This window comes from Numida meleagris, chromosome 1, assembly GCF_002078875.1.
Source record: "Numida meleagris isolate 19003 breed g44 Domestic line chromosome 1, NumMel1.0, whole genome shotgun sequence".
Lineage (NCBI taxonomy): Eukaryota > Metazoa > Chordata > Aves > Galliformes > Numididae > Numida > Numida meleagris.
The window spans coordinates 14,968,560-14,987,398 of NC_034409.1; the positions used below are offsets into that span (position 1 = coordinate 14,968,560).

The 18,839-nt window shown below is 38.7% G+C and overlaps 1 protein-coding gene across 2 annotated transcripts in view; it reads left to right on the top strand.

The window, feature by feature from the left end:
* SLC2A13 (solute carrier family 2 member 13) overlaps positions 1-18,839 on the top strand; it is a 146,643-nt gene that overhangs the window by 32,902 nt on the left and 94,902 nt on the right. For both annotated transcript variants that reach the window (XM_021384623.1, XM_021384622.1), the window contains exon 3: positions 1,978-2,186. In XM_021384623.1, the coding sequence (XP_021240298.1) occupies positions 1,978-2,186 (209 nt within the window). The remainder of the gene's footprint in view (positions 1-1,977; positions 2,187-18,839) is intronic.

The window sequence follows — 18,839 nt, forward strand, 5'->3', positions numbered from 1 at the left end:
CTGTGTTTTTGGACTACTCTTCATTTGAAATAGAAGAGACTCTAAATACCACACTAATCACAGATATTGAATATACTATTTGTTGAGCTTCAGCAGTGTATATATTGATGTGATTCTGTATGCAGCTTCCAAAGTACTGTTTGTGGAGAAGGAGGAGCATAGGAAGAAATGAGGATACAGATGAATGAGACCATTAGTGAATGAAGAATGAGAACATTAGTGACACTTGTTAAATACGCTGGCTGAAGTCTGCTCAACTGTTAATCCTTCCACAGTGTCTGTGTTTTGAATTTATTTTCTTCCTGCTTTCCTTTTTTTTGACTGAAGATGAGCTATACCATTCTGAACATGAAAGACTTGTTTGCAGTTTTATTTCTAGACCAAGATGTAATTGTATAACCTTTGGAAAACCAGGTTAAGGAGGAACTTGAGAGCTCAACTTGGGGATGGGAGGACTGGCCTGCACGCACCTTGTCCAGGGGTGGCCATCTTCTTTACATTACCTTTTGTGTTGTGGTTTTTTTTCCCATTCTCCATTTTTCTGCCCTGTTGCTTGTGTGTCTTTTTCCATTTTCACCCAAAATGCATTCGTACTTGTCAAATACGTGTGGTTTGGTGCCCTGAAACAAGGTTTCCATTAACAGCTGTGCTCTTTCGTGCTCTATTAGCAACCTCATTGCATAGCCAGCTTTATGAAAGCATCCATGCGAGAGAATCGAAAATCATCAATATGAAAGTGTGCACACTGAGAGGAGCTAGAGGAAAGATTTGCTCATCTCCCTGATTTCCTGATTGATCTCAAAGTATGAACCTATTTATGAGTACACACTACCCCAATATTCAGTCTGAAGGCTGTTTTCTGGAGGTGCTGGAATGGTTTTAACCACTGATGTGAAACCTGTGTTGTTTGCAATGATGTACAGATGACATCATCTAAAGTCTTTAATGGAAGCCAAAATAATCTTTCAAGCACAAATGGTTTACCACACGTAGGGAAAAAGTAAGATTTAAAGAGCAGAATAATGTTATGCTTTACTCTGTAATTCTTATTATTCTCTTTAGTATTTTATTGAAGGAATATAAAAATGTGAAGTGTGAGGATCAGAACCACTCATGACAGATGGTGATATGCTTATCTTCCACGGCCTTTGGCCCCACTTCAGTTGGAGCAAGTCCTGTTGTGTGTGGGTGCTGTACAGGTGGCAGTGCTGGCTCCTGGAGAGGCAGCTCTCCTGCAGCAGTAATCCTGGCATTAATGCTGTGTACAGTGAAATCCCTTCGGGCACTTAAAATGCTGTTTTGATTTAAAGCAACACTGCATCTGGCTGAACATTTAAGAGCAGACTATCTGAAAAATCTAGTGCAAATGGAAGCAGTGCTGGTTAAATGAACTTTTTGCAGTGTTTCTGTCTACAGTCAGAAACAGCCTTTTCCTTATACAAGGTGCTTATTCGCTGGCCACGTGTGTCTGTGTACACATACTTGCTGACCAAATTAAGCAATTATGGTTGGCTGCTTTTGGTTTATCTTTTTTATTATGTCTGTAAAACAGTGAGCAGGATTTCAGCCTCATTGTTGTCATCAGCAGTACCCATCTGTTCTCTATGCCTTTGCTTTCTTTTTCTGTTATTTCTTTTCTTATATCTACACAGAAGGGATATCAGTTTCCAAATTACTGGAATGTTTCAGAGCATTTATTGAGTCTGAGTTAGTGTCCCCTGGACAAGTTGCTGTCGGGTCAGTGACAGCAGAATATTCAGAATATCCTGAGATATACTGGAATAGAAAACAAAGGTCTTTTTCCATAGTGCTTCCAGAATAGGGTTCTTGCCTGATTTTTTTCTGGCAATAATGAATACGAAGGAAGGAAGTTTGGTTTGTAAATTACAACCCAGGTTGTGTAAGTGTGTCTTCTCACAGCACAATTTTGTACTTTTGTAGGCAAATACGAGAACTTCGTTTCTTTCTTTATTTCAGGTACATGCTGGGACTGTCAGCTGTGCCGGCAGTCATACAGTTTTTTGGTTTCCTGTTTCTCCCTGAAAGCCCCCGCTGGCTGATTCAGAAAGGCCAGACCCAGAGAGCACGGAGGATTCTGTCTCAGATGCGCGGCAACCAGGCCATCGACGAGGAGTATGACAGTATCAAAAACAACATTGAAGAAGAAGAAAAAGAAGTCGGAGCAGGTATGCTGAATGCTTGTTGGCATCTCTGTCTATCAGTGAAGAGATGAAATGAGAAGAAATTTTCACATCATAGCCTGTGGGAGCCTGATGGTTTGCTTTTCTTGATTGTTTTGCTGTTTAATATACCTCATGCACTGGTAATTTCAGAGTTGAATAGTTGTTCTTGTGATACTACAGTTTTAAATTTAGTTCTGATTTCTTAAGTGAGGAAGAAGAAAAGTTCTGTAAGATTACAGGTTATGCTTAAAATACCCATTTTAAGAGTGCACATCTTGAAGAGTGGAAATAAAATAGTTTGGTTTCACTCTTCAATAAAAAAGACAAAATAACCATTAAGGTCAGAAGGCATTTTGCATGCCTGTGTTATCCAGAGTCTATCTTGTGGCTGATCATAGTTCCAGCTAAGCAGTTTTGGAAAGGTTTACAAAACTAGGTATGTAATATAGAAATAAGTTTTCAGTAAGGGTAGCTTCTGAAATCTTCTTAGTCTGCCCAAGAGAATGCAGCATCTTAATCAAATTCTTTTACACAGTTTTTGTATCCTTATGCTATAATTACTCAAAACTTTGTGTGTAGGAAGATATGTATTATAAAGCAAGATTACCATTCCATTGACTATCTTCTTGTCTACTAAATAATTTCTCTTAGCTTTGTGCTGAAGTAGGATCGGAATCTTAATTAAGTCTCTAAAGTGAGATTCACCTTAGTTCTTGTTTCTTTAAATGTTGTTAGTATGATACTATAACTTCTCAGAGGCGATGGAAAGAAAAATGCAATTTCTTTTACAGTTGGACAAACTGAGATCCTATATCTGATAGTACCCAATGTCATTGCCTCCTTGAGTTTAACTTTGGAGCATAAACTAAAAGGTTGAATATCTTAAAAAAGTTATTGCATTCTAGTGAAAGGATTTTAAAAATATTCATCGATTTGTAGTAGGGCTGGATTTGTTTCTCCCATTATTTTTTCAGGCTTTTGGATACTTACTTTGGTTCTTTAGCAGTGGAAAGAAAAGTTCCTTTGAGCTGATTTGATAAAAAGCTGAAGTGGATATTCTTAGAACAGCTTGGGTTTTAGAGTCTTGTACCAAGGTTCTCAATCTTAATTAGTCATTGGACTGTTTGATTCCATGGAGAGCTATGGTTTGGTATTAAAGTTTTTCTGCTTTGTAGAAATGAAAGAAGCAGGTGTTTGGCTGGTATGGTCCCTTATTTTCAGTCATTGGGCTATACAGCACAACCTTGTTTCTCTCTTTTAAATAGTTTTTCATGCTGCTGCTTTGCAATTTGTAAATTAAATATGTTGGTGTAAGACTGTGGTAGGACTGACTCCAACTCAGTCCTTTTTGCAACTATCTTGGACTGGCACACTAGATGTGAGGCTTTCTGAGTTTCTTGATTTCTTTTCCAAAGAAAAAAAAATGTCTTGCTGGAGTTTAGTCAAGCACGTTCCCATGGAAAAGCATGCTTACAGAGAAACTGGCATTCTCCTCTTGGATCATCAGCAGCTTCAGAGCTGCCACCAAATGGCATAGCGAGGGTAGTTATGAATGCCTGCTTACCCAATTATTGTAAATGCTTAGTAAATAGGCATTAGATAGTTACGGTCACTCTTGGTTTTGATTGCAACTTTGTTGTAATTGCTCTTCATCCCATTTAACTCATAGTCCTGGTTGTTCTGAAAACATTTGTTGTGTGTCAGCATCAAAACATGCATTAATTTTGTTACCTTTCTGTGATTTACAGGTGGTATTTAAAAGTGTTGTTAAATTATAATTATCTTCATTTCTCGAGGAGTTGTTTGGATATTCAGTATTGAATTTGGAATGCATGGTACAAGAGACAACTTCCTGTTCATATGTGGAATTCAATGAAAGACAACTTTGCAAATCAAAAATCACTATTACCTAAAAGTGAGTGGGGTGCCTTTTCCCTTTTTGGCATTTCCTTTTTTGAAAAAGAAAGATTTTCTTTTTCATTAACTGATACATAAACATCTTTGCCTGTTCTTCAGGGCATCATTTTCTAAGAGAAAATAAGCCTGTATCTGACTCTACAAGGGAGTAACAGGGTGCAGCCAGAACATATTCTCCTAGTCCCACACTAAAATCTGCCTTTTGTAACTGTTTCATCAGCTATTCTTGTCACTGAACTAATGAATCACAGAAGAACTTCATCTGTGTTGCTTAAGCTACTTCTAAAAAGGTTTAGTATTAATATCTGTCATAAAACCAGAGAGGTTCATTGCAGTTTCCGTATGGTTGTCAGGCAGCTTCCCTGTTGAAAGCAGTAGAAATGCCTTGAGCAACAGCTTCTGTTTCAGAAGTCCAGTGTGGGGTACCTGTTGGGTGAATGATTCACACCTCTTTATCCTTTCCAATACACTCAACCAAATCACCACTGCTGGGACTGCTTAGCTGCTTAGATTTTAGCATTTTCAGATTGGTTTCAAGGATATGTCTTTGTGACAAACACTTTCCTCCTTAGTGGTTATACAAATGACAATTTTCTAGTAGGAGTGAATACGGCTTTTGCATACTCTGTTCTGTACCCCTAGCGTAACCTGTGGTGTTGTAAAGTCCACAACAATTTTGTGTGTCACAGCTCACGTTTTGAGAACAGAGGAGGAAGGCTCTGCATTTGCAGTAACGTCACAAAACCAATTAGGTCAAGTCCAGCTCATCAACATCAGTTGTCTCAGATGACAGGGTAGTAGTGCAAAGAGATCTGGCAATAGGAGAATCAAGGATGGGAGAGTTACGAGGGAGACCTTTGTAAGGAAAGAACTCCCTGAGAGTGGGGGAAACAGTAGTTTTTGAGTGGTAAGTGACGCTCCCCTTCAAACAGGCTGTGGGTGTTGCAAATTCCCCAGTGCTTGGCTCACGAAGCCTTAGGGGGAGAGAAGAGGGTAGAAAATAGGCAGAAGAGGTTGGATCAATGACAGGGTTGACTCTTGCCTCCAATTAGCTAAACATTGGTGCTGAGGTTCTGTGCTGCTTGTTAGTGGAAAAACCAGCAATCAGATCATAGCATTGCAAGTAATCACTGCTACAGTGGCTTAAATATACAGGTACAGATGAACTAACTTGTGCTGCTAAATGAATTAGAGTGGGATTTTTAAATATTAATTCTCAAGCAGGCACTTTAGAGTGAATTTACAGGGGTGGGCTTGTATGTGACAGAAGAGCTACATACCTTTGTGAAAGTTTTACAGACTGCCAGTGTAGTGGTAAATTCAAACCAGAAAGAAATCATCCTACTGTTCAATAGGGAAATTTGGGATTAACAGTTAATTTCCTAAATGAGGTGATTTTTCTCTTAAATCATAACTAATTATTCATTTAAATCATAATATAGACCATTCTTTTAAATCATTTGCCCCGTCCCTGGAGGTGTTCAAGCCCAGGTTGGATGGGGCCCTGGGCAGCCTGGTCTAGTATCAGATGTGGAGGTTGGTGGCCCTGGCTGTGGCAGGGGCGTTGGAGCTTGATGATCCTTAAGGTTCCTTCCAACCCAAACCATTCTATGATTCTATGAAATGTTTAACAGATCTCCAGTATTCAAAGAAAAACATGGAAGTGTCTTTTTTTATTATCTTTTTGGGTGAAAGCACCTGCAAGTTGCATGGCTTCTCCACATGCTCCACTTGTGCCAGTACTGAGCTGTGATGTGCCACGGTACCCCATATTTCACACAAAATCAGTAGTGATGAGTATCATACTGACCCAATGTCTGACAAAATAAATATAATTTGTATGAAGATTAGAGATTTATGTCTGCGTAAATAAAGTATGTATAGGGATGGATCATAATTACACTAGGAGAGCAGTGTAATCTCCCCCAGTCCTATTTATTCCACATTTTTCTGACCTCTGAATTACATTTGAGATTCCTGAACTTCTCCGCTATGCCTTTGGATAGACATTTAATAGTCTGCATTTATGCACATCTATATGTGTCAATTTCTGATCATGTAGGTGTTTTTATTTGCACATTATGCTTTGTAATTCTGGCCATGTAAAAAGTGTGCTTGGCTTAGCAGTGTGTGGAACCATGCTGCTTCTGTTGAAGTACACTGAGTGATTTAGAAAATGTATAATTGCACTGTAGGATCATTAAGCCTACCCTTTTGTATCTGTACCAGAACGTTTTGTAATGGCTGTTGCTTCTGGTTGAGGTATTTTCTTGTGTTTCCAGTAATTCTTTGTTTAAAAAAAAAGTTACAACCTAACTTTTTTTTTTTTTTTTGAGAACAACATATCCATACTATTCTTTAAATCCTGTAAGCTTCACTCACTTTCCTTCTTTGCTGAATTTACTGTCCCATCTGTGAGTCAGTCTGCTCTTTCAGGTTTTGTATTTCCCTGCAGGAGATGAATGTGTTATGATTTAAAAGAAAAATCACCTCATTACCATTAGTTTTCAGCTTACAACTTTACCAATTAACTGTCAGTTAAAGTAGGATATTGTCAGGGAAGATAGCCTTCCCAGCTACAGTATATTTATATTTCTTGCAACTTTTCTGCTTAAGAAATATTTTAACTTGTCAGTATTTCTGCCTATGGCTTTGGCTGCAACCATTTGACATACATCTCCCTAGGGAGATACTGGAAGCTTTCAGTACTTTCATTATTAATCATAATACTCCCTTTGCTTCTGGGAGTTCTTTTTATCCTATGAAATTGCCTGACATGCCTGGAATTCATGAAGATACAGACATGCTTATTATTGGACATCAGCTGGAATCTTATTTAATGAAAGTTGGCAATACTGTTAGCTGTAGTAGGACTGTGGAAAGCTCTGAACCGTTTCAGTTGTAGACACTAATCCTTACTTGGAACAAATCCCTCTTTCATGAGATTGAATGGCTGCTGTTACCTGTAATCAAGAAATTGGGTTAAAGTCTTTCAGGCAAAAGAAAAGAGATGCACTAAAGATTTGTCCAAGAAAACCCCAAATTTCGTATGATTGCGAGCCTGAAATTCTTGCTTTTGGCAATACCAATGTGAGGGGCTTTGCAAAACCAAGTCGGTTTTGCCTTTGGGTTTTGTGGGAGAGTACAACCAACACATGAGGTATCTGAAGAAATGTCATTGTTCCATTCTCATAACTATTTGAGCTGTAGAATTATTTCCCTGTCTCTTAAGAACAAAAATTCTTCCTGTGCAGGGACATGTCTTCACTGGAATTTATTTTGAATTGAAGCCATGAAAAAAGAACACCTCTGGTTAATTTAAAATTTATACAATGCAATCAAATAAAACATAGAGGGACTTTGATTTTGAGAAAGTACACTAACTCAATTCAGTGTATGATCAGATAATACATCACAAAAAGGTTGAGGTTGGAAGTAAACTCTGGAGATCATCTAGTCCAGCCCTGTGCACAACATCCCATAGAGAGCATCGCCCACGGTTGTGTCTACGGCTTTAGGGTATCTCCAGGGAAGGAGACTCCACAACCTCTCTGGGCAACCTGTTCCAGTGCTCTGTCACTCCCACAGTAAAGAAATTTTTCATCAGATTCATATGGAACTTCTGTGTTTCAGTTTGTGTCCACTGCCTCTCATCTCATTGCTGGGCACCACTGAGAAGAATCTGGACCCATCCTCTTGTCAGCCTCCCTTCAGATTCTTAATCACATCAGTCAGATCTCACCTCAGTCTCCTCCAGGCTGGACAGGCCCAGCTCTCTCAGCCTTTCCTCATACAAGAGATACTGCGGTCACTTCATTGTTCAGTAGCCCTTCACTGGGCTCACTCCAGGAGCTCTAAGACTCCTGTGCTGGGGGCCTAGAACTGGACACAGCTCTCCAGATGAGACATCACCTGGTATGAGTAGAGGGGCAGGGTTATTTACCTGCCTGGATCTGCTGGCAGTGCTATTCCTAATGCAGCTCAGCGTACCACTAGCATTTTAGGTCACAAAGGTTCACTGCTAGCTCGTGGTCCATCTGTTGTCCACCAGGACATCCTGGTCCTTCTTCTCAGAGCGATTATCCAGCAGGTCAGTCCCCAGCCTGTACTGGTGCTTGGGGATATTCTTCTTCTGGGTGTAGCCTTCTACAAAACTCAGCAAGCAATAGTGAAAATATGAACTGCTGTACTAAACAATTGATAAAGGCAGATAAAAAGCGTTTTTTGTTTTCTTTTTTATCCTTAAAGCCTTTTAAAAGGCTAATATGAGCTTTGAAAAATATAGTCTAAAAAAACCCCAACTTTTTGTCTCATGTGAAAATAAAACTACTGTATATTCAAAATAATTTATCATTCCTGTTACATTTGAGCTCTGCTCATACCTGCAGGTTGCAGATGTAGCCAGGGATTGTGAATGCCTGTGTACTGTCGGGGCCCTGGGGTTACAGTCTTTACCTGGCAGGATGTTGGGAGTTGGCCTTCCTTCAATGGCTCTTGACCAAAACCAATCCCTTCATCTTTCACTTTAGTTTCCAACGTGCCTACATAAATTGAATGTTTCTCTGGAAATGGGGATTAGTTGACTTTCTGAAGAAGAGTTACTTCAGAGTAGACTGCTCCAGGTAAACATTGTGAACCAAATTCTTCTTTACCTAAGGTCCGGACACATTTTGTATAGAGTAGTCCCAAAGGACAGAAAAAGTGAAATTCCATAAAAAGCATGGGGAACCTTTATGAGGCAATAGGGTCTTTGTGTTCGAGCTGCTGTTCTGTTTTTTCCCTCACTTCAGATTGACTCTGAAGTTCATGTAAAAACTAAGTTAAAACTTGAGAGTGGAATTACTTTCCGCTGGCAGTGTTGTTAGCTTTCTCTTAGTCTGAAGCCTATAGAAAATTAAAGCTAGAAGTATGGGAAATAAAATAAATCTTCATTTTCATTTCTATCAATTGAAAAATAAGTTCACACAGAACAATTTTGTTCTAAGACAAATGACATTATTCACAGATCAAAGCTGAATTTGCTGACCTTTCAGTGGTGTTAGTTGCTGCTAATAGGGTATTTGTGGGTGCTGCTTCAAATCTAATTGCATTGCTGGGTGCTCAGCTGCTCTCTAGGATTTGTTTAGGAACAGGTTCCAATTTAGGATCAAGTATATTGCTGAGGAACAAGAACAGTTTTGTTAAGAACTGGAATTTCAGAAGCAGCCGTAGATAGCGATATAATTTGACCAGTTGTTTAAAATATGCTTTAAAATAGAATAAATTTCAAACAGCATTTGTAGCTACATTTACAGTAGTTCCTTCCCTGTTGGTAGAGGTAAAAAATACAAAAAACAGGCTGCACATACTAAGCTTTACTTTAACAAAGCTGCATGGAAAGGTTCCTTAAGGAAGTGGTCTTGAAAGACTGGGGGAAAAGGACTTTAATCAGAAAAAAAAAAAGGATGCGTACAGTGTGAGCGATAGTGAAGGAGCAAAGCAATTGGGAAAGAGTAGAAGTTAGAGGAGAAAGAAGAAAAACATGTAAGGTGGTCATTCTTTTATTGCTGTAGGGAAAACCTACCCTGAAGAGTAATAAGGCTGATAACTTAGTACTGAAATGTGAGAAAAACTAAATGGCAGGAGACACCTATACAGACATCTGCAGTAGATGCAGGTTGGGTTCTTTAGCCTGAGGAAGTGAGGTGAGCCAAAGGAAAAGAAGTCCGTAATGGTAAAAGGGTGATAATGATGGGGCAGCATGAATGAGCAGAATGCACGTGCTTAAAGGAAAGTCAGACCATGGAGCTCATGGCTGGAGGAACTTGGCCATGCCCCAGCCTTGCCAGTGATGGCCTTCTGACAACCTTGCCTTCCTCCTTGGCCTGCATGGAGAATAACCAATGGATGGGTGCTGGAATTGGTGTGCCCAGAGAGCAGCCTCTGCCCCAGGCTACAGGAGCTTAGCGTGGGGAGCCACCAGGCTGGAGGTGCTCCCCTTGCTTTGCTGGAAACAGGAAATTTGTCAGATTTCCTGGGTATGCTCCTCTGAGAGATGGGCACATGCTGCTTTAACAGCAGAATGCAAGAGCTCAGTTCATTTAAGGAACAAAAACATGAAAAAATTCTTCAGTGTTTCCCTGCTGGATCTAGCATCTGGACTGAATATGGAATTGTAAGCGAGGTGCTCCCACTTGATTTGCCTCCTTTCATGCAGCAGGGATTTAGACAAAATATACGCTGTGGTCTGAAAATGTTAATGGGCGTGGAGGAAAAACTTTTAAGCTGCTAAGGAATAATTATAATGCTTACTAAGCTGATTTGTTATTTAACTGTTAGAGAAGATTCTGTGGCATAACGGAGATAATCCTGTAGTTTCTGTGCTGACATTATCGAGATGAGTGGAGACTCTAAAATGGATTTAATGTTTTTAATAACACCACCTATGTGTAAATACCACAAACAAGTAGCCGAACAAGCTTTACCTGCTGGTGCCATTTAATCATTTTCAGCATAATCATTACAGTCACAAAAGTTTATTAATATTAATACTGCTTTGTGGCATGGTAGGAATGAAGAAGGTGAATGGCTGACTCTTCATCCTGGTTGCAGAGGCAGAACCCGGACCCTATCAGATGTCAATGGCTCTTCAACAGCAGTAGCTCTCCTTAGGGTCTGTGGTCATGTGAATAGTGTCTGTACGATCCATTTAAACGGAAGTACTTTGTTAACAGGAGGAAGCCATTATGGAGCCAAAACGGTTTTAAGCAGTTTTTGGGTAGATTTAGATTAGAGATTAGGAAGAAATTCTTTACTGTTATGGTGGTGAGACACTGGAACAGGTTGCCCAGAGAGGCTGTGGATGTCCCGCCCCCCCAGACGCATTCAAGGCCAGGCTGGATGGGGCTTTGAGCAACCTGGTCTAGAGGGAGGTGTCCCTGCCTGTAGCAGGCGGTTGGAACTGGATGATCTTAAGGGTCTCTTCCAACCCAAACCATTCTATGATTCTGCGATTCTATCATACGTTTCTTTTATATAAGGTCATACTACACTCCTCTAATCTAGTGAGACTTAATTCCCTTTAGACACCTTCACCAAAGCTTTGTCTGTCTGATTTTATCCGATGCTATTCTCTTTCTCTTGTTTCTTATAACAACAGCATTTTGTTGGTTTCTGTGGGGTCTTCCTAGATTTTTTTTGCTCTTCTGTTTTCAAATGACTTTATTCTGATATTCTTCCTGAGCAGTTTGGTTCAAAGTAAGCAGCTGTCCTTCCATGTCTCGTGATAGTACAAGATATGCATGTACTGAGCATTTCGGTAAATCTTGTCAACCAATTTGGAGTCTGCCACGACTGGCATGCTGTGGTGTTAGGGTTGTGTTTTGATTGCCTGAAGACAGATTCCAGCTCTTTTTAAGTAGTTTCCTGCTGCGTTGTGGCTGTCACTCCCAAACTCTGCATTTTTAGTGCCCCCATCGATATTTGAGTTTTCCTATGTTCAGAAAGCACGTTGCTGGATTTTTTTTCCTTCTGAAAACATGAAAAATGATATGGTATTTCCAGTTGTGTATTAATCAGAACATGTTATTTGATTTCATGTTTTTACCCAGTAGTTAAGAAAGAGTTTTCTTCCTTTATATTAATTCTGTTTGATGGTTAAAAACTTTTATGAGGGTTGAACAAATTCAAAATCGTTTTTCATTCGTAAATCATAAGTTTTTGGTCTGCGGAAATTTAGAATTTTGCTTTCTTTCCTTTTTGGAAATGGTGCCTTGAGCTGTGGTGGTGCTCACTAGCTGTGCAGTGTTGTGCTCGCCTCCGATCAGTAACAAGATGCTGGGAAGGAGCTTCTCTCCGTATTATTTCACTCCCGAATAGGAAGGGTTAGCACCACCTTTTCCTTTTGTCATCTGAATGAATGAATTTGTGGGCTCACTCTTGTCATATGCTGTTTTTGGAAGCAAGTTCTTTCTAGGAAGTTTATTGTGCTGTCAGAGCCTTTTGTGTTCCACTGTGTGATTGATCTCCTGGACAATGTCCATATAGATTAGGGGTTTTATACGGCTGAAGTGTGTGTGCCTGATAACTACTGCTGCATAATAATTCACAATGAATAATCTATCCAATTAATTTAGACTTTCTTTTTGCTTGTCAGTTGTCTGTGGGGAAACGGCAGTTTCCTTAGATGTATTTGTTTGGGAAGTGTTAAGGTGCTTTGGATTTTTTCTGTGTGAAGCCATACGTAATGCTGTAGATACTTAACATTTTCAGTATAATTTCTTGGAAATCGTGTCTTTTATAAGTATTAAACAATATTTCAGTCATGTTTTGGAAATACCTATACAAATAAAGCTCTAAATCTTTCTGATACCAAACTAAATTTTTTAAAAAACTCACTACAACTGTGATTCTTCTCCTTCCAGTTTTTGGGTTTCTGCTTGTTAAAAAACAAAGCCAAACCCAATTATTTTGGGAAATTTCATGCTCAGCATTATGAAATGCAAGAATCCAAATAATCACCAAAAGTCTTTAGTCACTTTTTAACGCTTTTTTTTTCAGGATATCACTATTCTGGTATATGTTTCTCCCTCATTCCTCTGAGGAAAGGGTCACTCCACTGCTCTGGAAGTCCTTGATCTGTGTATGTTTCCTTTCCCATGAACATTCAGACAGAAATACTGCATCTCTGTGTAATGATGGTGCTGAACGTTTTTTGTCCCAATTCTGGACATATTTCAGTATTTCTATGTCTGTTAAATGAGAAGTAATGTTTTCAAAAAAAGTATTGTTCAGTGCCTAAGGACACTCAAATATTTACCAAAAATCAGACAGCAGATGTTCTTATCTAGTCAAAATAAGTTCTCTAACACTGCAGCTGTAGTGATTTACAAATGAAGAAATCGTTTTTTCCCAATATTGATGATTCTTTTAGTTACAGAATCTCTAAATGTCTTAGAAAAGTATCTCCTTTTCCCTTCTGTGCTTAGTGTTCATTGATTCCTCCTCACAGAGTTGACTTTAGGCTGATATTTAACATCATCAAGCCTAGCACATTATTATTTTTCCCCTCTCCTGTTGCAGTTCTTGTAGAATTACAAAGGGAATGCAAAGAGTTTGAGCAGCTGAATTGCTTGTAATTACCTAGCTATGTTTAAATGAACATGCTGCGTGTTAATTCTGTCTTTTGATTATGCAGTGGCAGTTACCACTGCAGGTTATGAAGCAGGCATCTTGCGGTAAAGCAGGAGAGCCTCAACCTACTGGCAGCGCTGCCAGCTTCCATGGGCTGGGATGGTGTCTCCGGCCCCATGGGAACTGGGCTGGGAGGGGCTGCTGTGCACCTCTTTGCTCGGGCACCTTGGGGAGCAGCACTGTAGGGAGGAAAGAAGATTGTAGGTCTTTGTTTTGATACCTAAACTGCATTAATATACATCTATCCATACATATTTTCAGAGTGCTGAAAACCTTTCATTTCTGCGTGCTTTCTTCATGACAGCAGTGGTTATAAAGAGAACAAAAATACAGTTTTCTTGGCGTATTTTGACCCGTTTGTCATCACGTAGTGAAAATGGAAAGGTTTCATTGCAAATATTGAATCTAATGGTGCACGACTGCTCTAAACATTAAATTATTATTGAAGCAGAAGTCTTCTAAAGTATGCTTGAAATTGGATTGGTTTAAGAGCATAAGTAATTCTAAAGTAATTCTGTACTTTTGTGATGCTATAAAGTGGATTGCACTAGTTTCATTTCATTTGAATGTAAATGTATAAATATCTTACATAACACAGAGTACATGTAATTTCATTGTAGTTGAGGAGGATGTAGCTCACTTAGAGAATGCAAGTATGGATGCAGAGGAATAAATTATAATATTTTCTGTAGCTTGTGATATGGAAAGTAGACTATTGTCTCTGAGCCAGTAGACTTCCTTTTTAGTTAAAGCAAACATACGTTTCTATGGCAATAAAAGCAAATTTAAAATGTAGGTGGTTCTGACTGTTGCTAGTCTAAAATAAAGGTGACAGTTGCAGAATAGTTCATTTCATAGCCAAAGGAAAATAAGATTTCTATTAAGGAAAAATAGCCCTGTACTTCATTAAAAAAAACTTGGAATTATAAGCTCTTCCTGGTATTTATTACTCCCCCCTTCAAATTCTCCTTCCTTCTTTTCACTGTCTGGGAAAAGTGGGACTCTACATATAAATGCTATACAAATATTTGTTATTACTAAGAAGATTTAACCTTTAATGGCGATTTGTGTTACCTTTGCATCTTTTATGTATGTTGGGACTTTAAATTTGTTAAGCAGTGATTATGTTTAGTAGTTCCCAGAGACAAGAGGCATAAGAGTCTTATAAGAGAAGATAAATTAAAGCAGTGTTTACCAAAGAACACCAGATTGGTGGAGTGGGTAGGGGATAACAGGTTGTAAATAAATAGATTTGAATTTAGTGAAGAGTGTTTATCCTACTCTAATTGCAGCGCGAGATAACAATGGAAGAGGTCTGAGAAACCATTTTGTCTCCAGATTGGATTGTTTAGAGCTTGACATGCCTAAAAGTCCTTGGAAGCACGTTCCCAGAGGACTGATCCAGTGCAGAATACCCAAATACCACCTATTCACGAATGAGCAGCCTCAAATTAATCATCATGCCCCCATCTGTCACAGCTGGTATCCGTCAAGCTGTTTAATTTTTGGTCCCTAAGTCTTCTCAAAATCCGTAGGACAAAGTATAGAAGTATGAGGATTAAACAGCTGTAGTTTTTTTCCTCTTTATTTTTTAAAGGAGAGAGTGTGAATAGTCTGTTTCATATTTAAGATTATGTTTGAAGTCAAAATTTGCTGTTATTTAAGCATTGTATGTGCATACATAAAAACTACATGATATCTTGTTGGTCACTCATACACCCATTTGTTGTGCCATAACCCTAACAGACGCTAACCTTGACAAACACCAGAAATGTTCATGTGCACTTAGCAGGCTGGGAACATGTGACACCACCTTGAGGCTGAAACTGGATCATTCAGAGATCTTCATGATCTAAAAGACTTCATGAAATCTTCTTTTGCCACAACAGATAAGATTTTCTTAGCTGTGACCTTGAGAATACTTAATGTGTAAATAACAACTTAAATTTGTAGAGTTTCTGGTTCTCATTTCTTCCACTGCAGTGGATGCTCACTTGGTTGTCCTTGGTAATTCATTTAATTGGTGTTAACTACTTGGTGTCAAAGACAGCATATATCGTGAAAATACAGTGAGTATCATCAAGATACATAGTTGAGATCTAAAGAAAGAACTTTAGATATCTGGGCTGTCAGTAGACTGTGAATCTGTTGGTACTTTATTAGAGAAAAACTGCCCAGTTTTATATAAATGCGTATAAATGTAACAAATTATGGCTGGTGAATAATGTGGCACGCTTAGAAATAATATACGTACTTTAGTGCTGCATAATGGTACTGTTTGAAAATATTCCTTGACAAAGTGTTAGTTTATGTAAATCCTTGAGATAAACAAAAAAGATGCATTTTAAAATGTAGCTTAAATTTATTCTATATTTGAATGCAAGCATAGCCCACCCCAGCAGCATTACGAAGGAGTTACGGTGTTGTGTGGTTTTTTTTGTTAGTTATTTTGAGGCCAATAACTTGTGTTTTACAAATTTGAGAAGTCATTGCTCCATTTAGCATTCTGTTCTCATCCAAGAAACGTTCCCTACCATCTGCAGCCAGTCGTGTTTTGTGCTCTGGGAGCCCTGGCTCCCGGTACCACTAGCTGCTCCGCCTGGTGCTCTGACCAAGCCCAGAAATGCGCCTGCTGGAGGTCACAGTGTTCCCTCTGCAGGTGCGGGCGGCTCCATGAAAACACGAACTCCAGAGAACTTTCATGGATGCAGTTTCTTAGGCTGGGCAATTTATGCTGGGTATGCTGGAAGATAGTCCATTGCAAAAATACTTTAAAATAAGGACTTCTAATATGCTCTGAGGTGGTTTTTTTTCTTCTTATCTGTTAAAAGTTTTTAGAATCCAATGAGAGTTATTCTGAAATGTAGTTTTAATAAGATGGCACTCTTCTGCCCTGCTGATAAGCTTTTATTCCTTTCTTCTCTAACTCCGGCAGAGAGAAATTAACCTGCAAAAACTCTTACATGCCTTTCATATTTTTGATAGGAACCTCATGAAGAGCTATCTTCAATTTTAGTGCAGCAGTTTCAAAGCAATTTTCATTTATTGTGACTTTGATAATTTAAAGCAATCCTTTTTTCCCCCCATGGCTCTTCAGTGTATTAATTTTGTTTGGTAATAAAATTTCTCCTGTATGTTCTCAGTGCTTGCAGATTTAAATATGTCAGTGTTAGACCTAACGATATTGAGACATAAACGTTATATTAGACAGATTGGTAGCCACTTCTAATTGTAAGATTACAGTTAGATTTCCAATAACCATTGGAAACTACTAATCAATTTTGGGTAAACCCTGCACGGCATCCCACTCAGAAGTGTAGTATTTTGTTGCTATGGTGATGAGCGCTGTCATTTTTTCACAATTCCTTCCAGCAGCTTACAATAATTGAAATGGCTACAAAGAGAAAAATATCATCTACAATCTGAGTTCCATTGCAAGCATAAACCTTCAATGACATAACTATTTTTACTGTATGTTGCCGGTACAGCCTGAGTTGTAGTAATGCGTCATACCTAAATTTTACCTGTAGGATAAATTTGGATTTTTTGTGGTTGTTTTTTTTTTTTTTCCCACTGATTCATTCTTCTGCGTTGAACTTCAGAAATAGCCTGTATAAGTTGTGTATATTTTTTTTCTGTATTGGTTATATTCCTTAGTAAAAATGTACAACACCATCTTTTACTGCAGTAACTGATCCACTCCTGTGGTTACACATCAGCAAACATCTTGTGTGCTTGGTAAAACAGCCTGTAATTTCAGGTTAGTGGTGAGCCTGAGTACAAGAAAATGTTGCTTTTCCTTTTTTTTTTTTTTTTTAAACAAAACAAAACAACAACAGGAAAAAAACCAACAACACAAGTAAACAAACAAAAAAATTCCATCTATGGTTGACCTGTAAAAATTGCAATGTGTTCTTCACTGTTGGGAAGCACAGCATGGTACTAAACTCCACGAAAGCTCAAGCAAACTACTTTCTACTCCTTTCCTCCATTTGAAGTATTTTGGGCAAGGGCACACAAAATGTGCTGGAAATAAAGGCTTCCGTTCTTCAGTTCCTCTCATAGCTCTCCCACTATTAAGATTCTAGGAACTGGAGAACTCAAGGTCAACCTGCTGTAGCACAAAATAAGTGGTTGAGGTGGTCAGATGGAATTTCTGGTAGAACTGAGAATAGACCCAAGGTATCGAGTGCTTTTACTACAGCATCTTTCTGAGACGCAATATAGTTCCCATACTGTATGCACCACCTGTGAAATGTGCTTCTGCTGTTTACTGTTCAGTTTGTTACTTGGCATCTTCTAGTGATAATAAACCTGATGCCAGAGGATTATTCTTGTCTCGTTTGCTAAAGGTATGTACGGACCCAAGTGACTGCAGACATATGGTTGCACAATCATTTTGATTACCAAAATACAAGCGTTGGTAACACCAAAAGAACATTCAGCGGTAATATCAGAAGAATACACAGAAGCAAAGAGAAGCATTCATGCATTGGTGGGAATGAAATAATTAAATTGTCTATAGTTCTGATGGCTTGTTTATTCACATAGTCCCATTAGCCCTATCGTGATTCAGCAACAGCTAACAGGAAATGTCTAGGGAGGAGTAGAAGAGCATGAACATGTATGATATTTTATCAAGTACCAAATACTCTTCCAGTTTCTGATCATATCAGGTTTATCATCCATGAAACTGGTCTCCCCATGCATGGTTTTATTATGTTGAGCATAGTTGAACTTTAACCATAGATTAACCACAGAGTGAAATGTAAGTGATGATTTTAATTCTGTTGCTTTTTGTTTTAATCTGAGTTTTCTTCCAGCTTTTCATCAGATGTTCTTACGCGCTCCAATGTGTGGGCTTTGTGTGTGGGCATTTTTGTTTTTGGTTTTATTTGTTGTTCTTTTTATGATAAGAACTAAATGTTCTGAAAGTTTAATTCAGTTTTTTGAACTGAACTTTTCAGAATTTGACTACTGTTTGTTGATGAAGTTCTTTAGCCTTTTACAGAAAAGGTCGTTTTTTTTTCAGGTGTTCTACCTGAATTAGGAAATGTCCATACGTAGAAAGTATGCACCTCTTGATTTCTGACTAACTCGATTTTCAGACCCCTTAACGTAATGAAGTTCTGTAATTACTCCTTTGCAGAGAGAGAACAAGCAAAGGATTTGCCTTAATTTTGCAGGTGCAAAACAGTGAGTATGATGCTGTAGAATGGGAACTGTTACAGAAATCGTCTTGACTAGTGCTCTCACCAAGCTTGGAGTGGTGCCTTGCTTTTCTCCTGAGCTTTTTAGAAACCCAGCACCATCAACCGAACTTCTTCTGGTGCCCTTATGCAAGCTGAGCTGCTGTGTACAGACACAGTGACCCTCTCACAGCCTCTTTAAAAATTGATGCTAAGCAACACAAACAAAAACCTTGGAAATTATCACCAAAAAAAAAAAAAAATCGCAGCAGGTAGCAAACTAAGGCAGTGCATTCCCAAAGACATGTGGACAGACAATCCACATGTATTAAATCGCGACTGGTTCAAAGGCGAAACATCCATCTGTATGAGCTAGAGC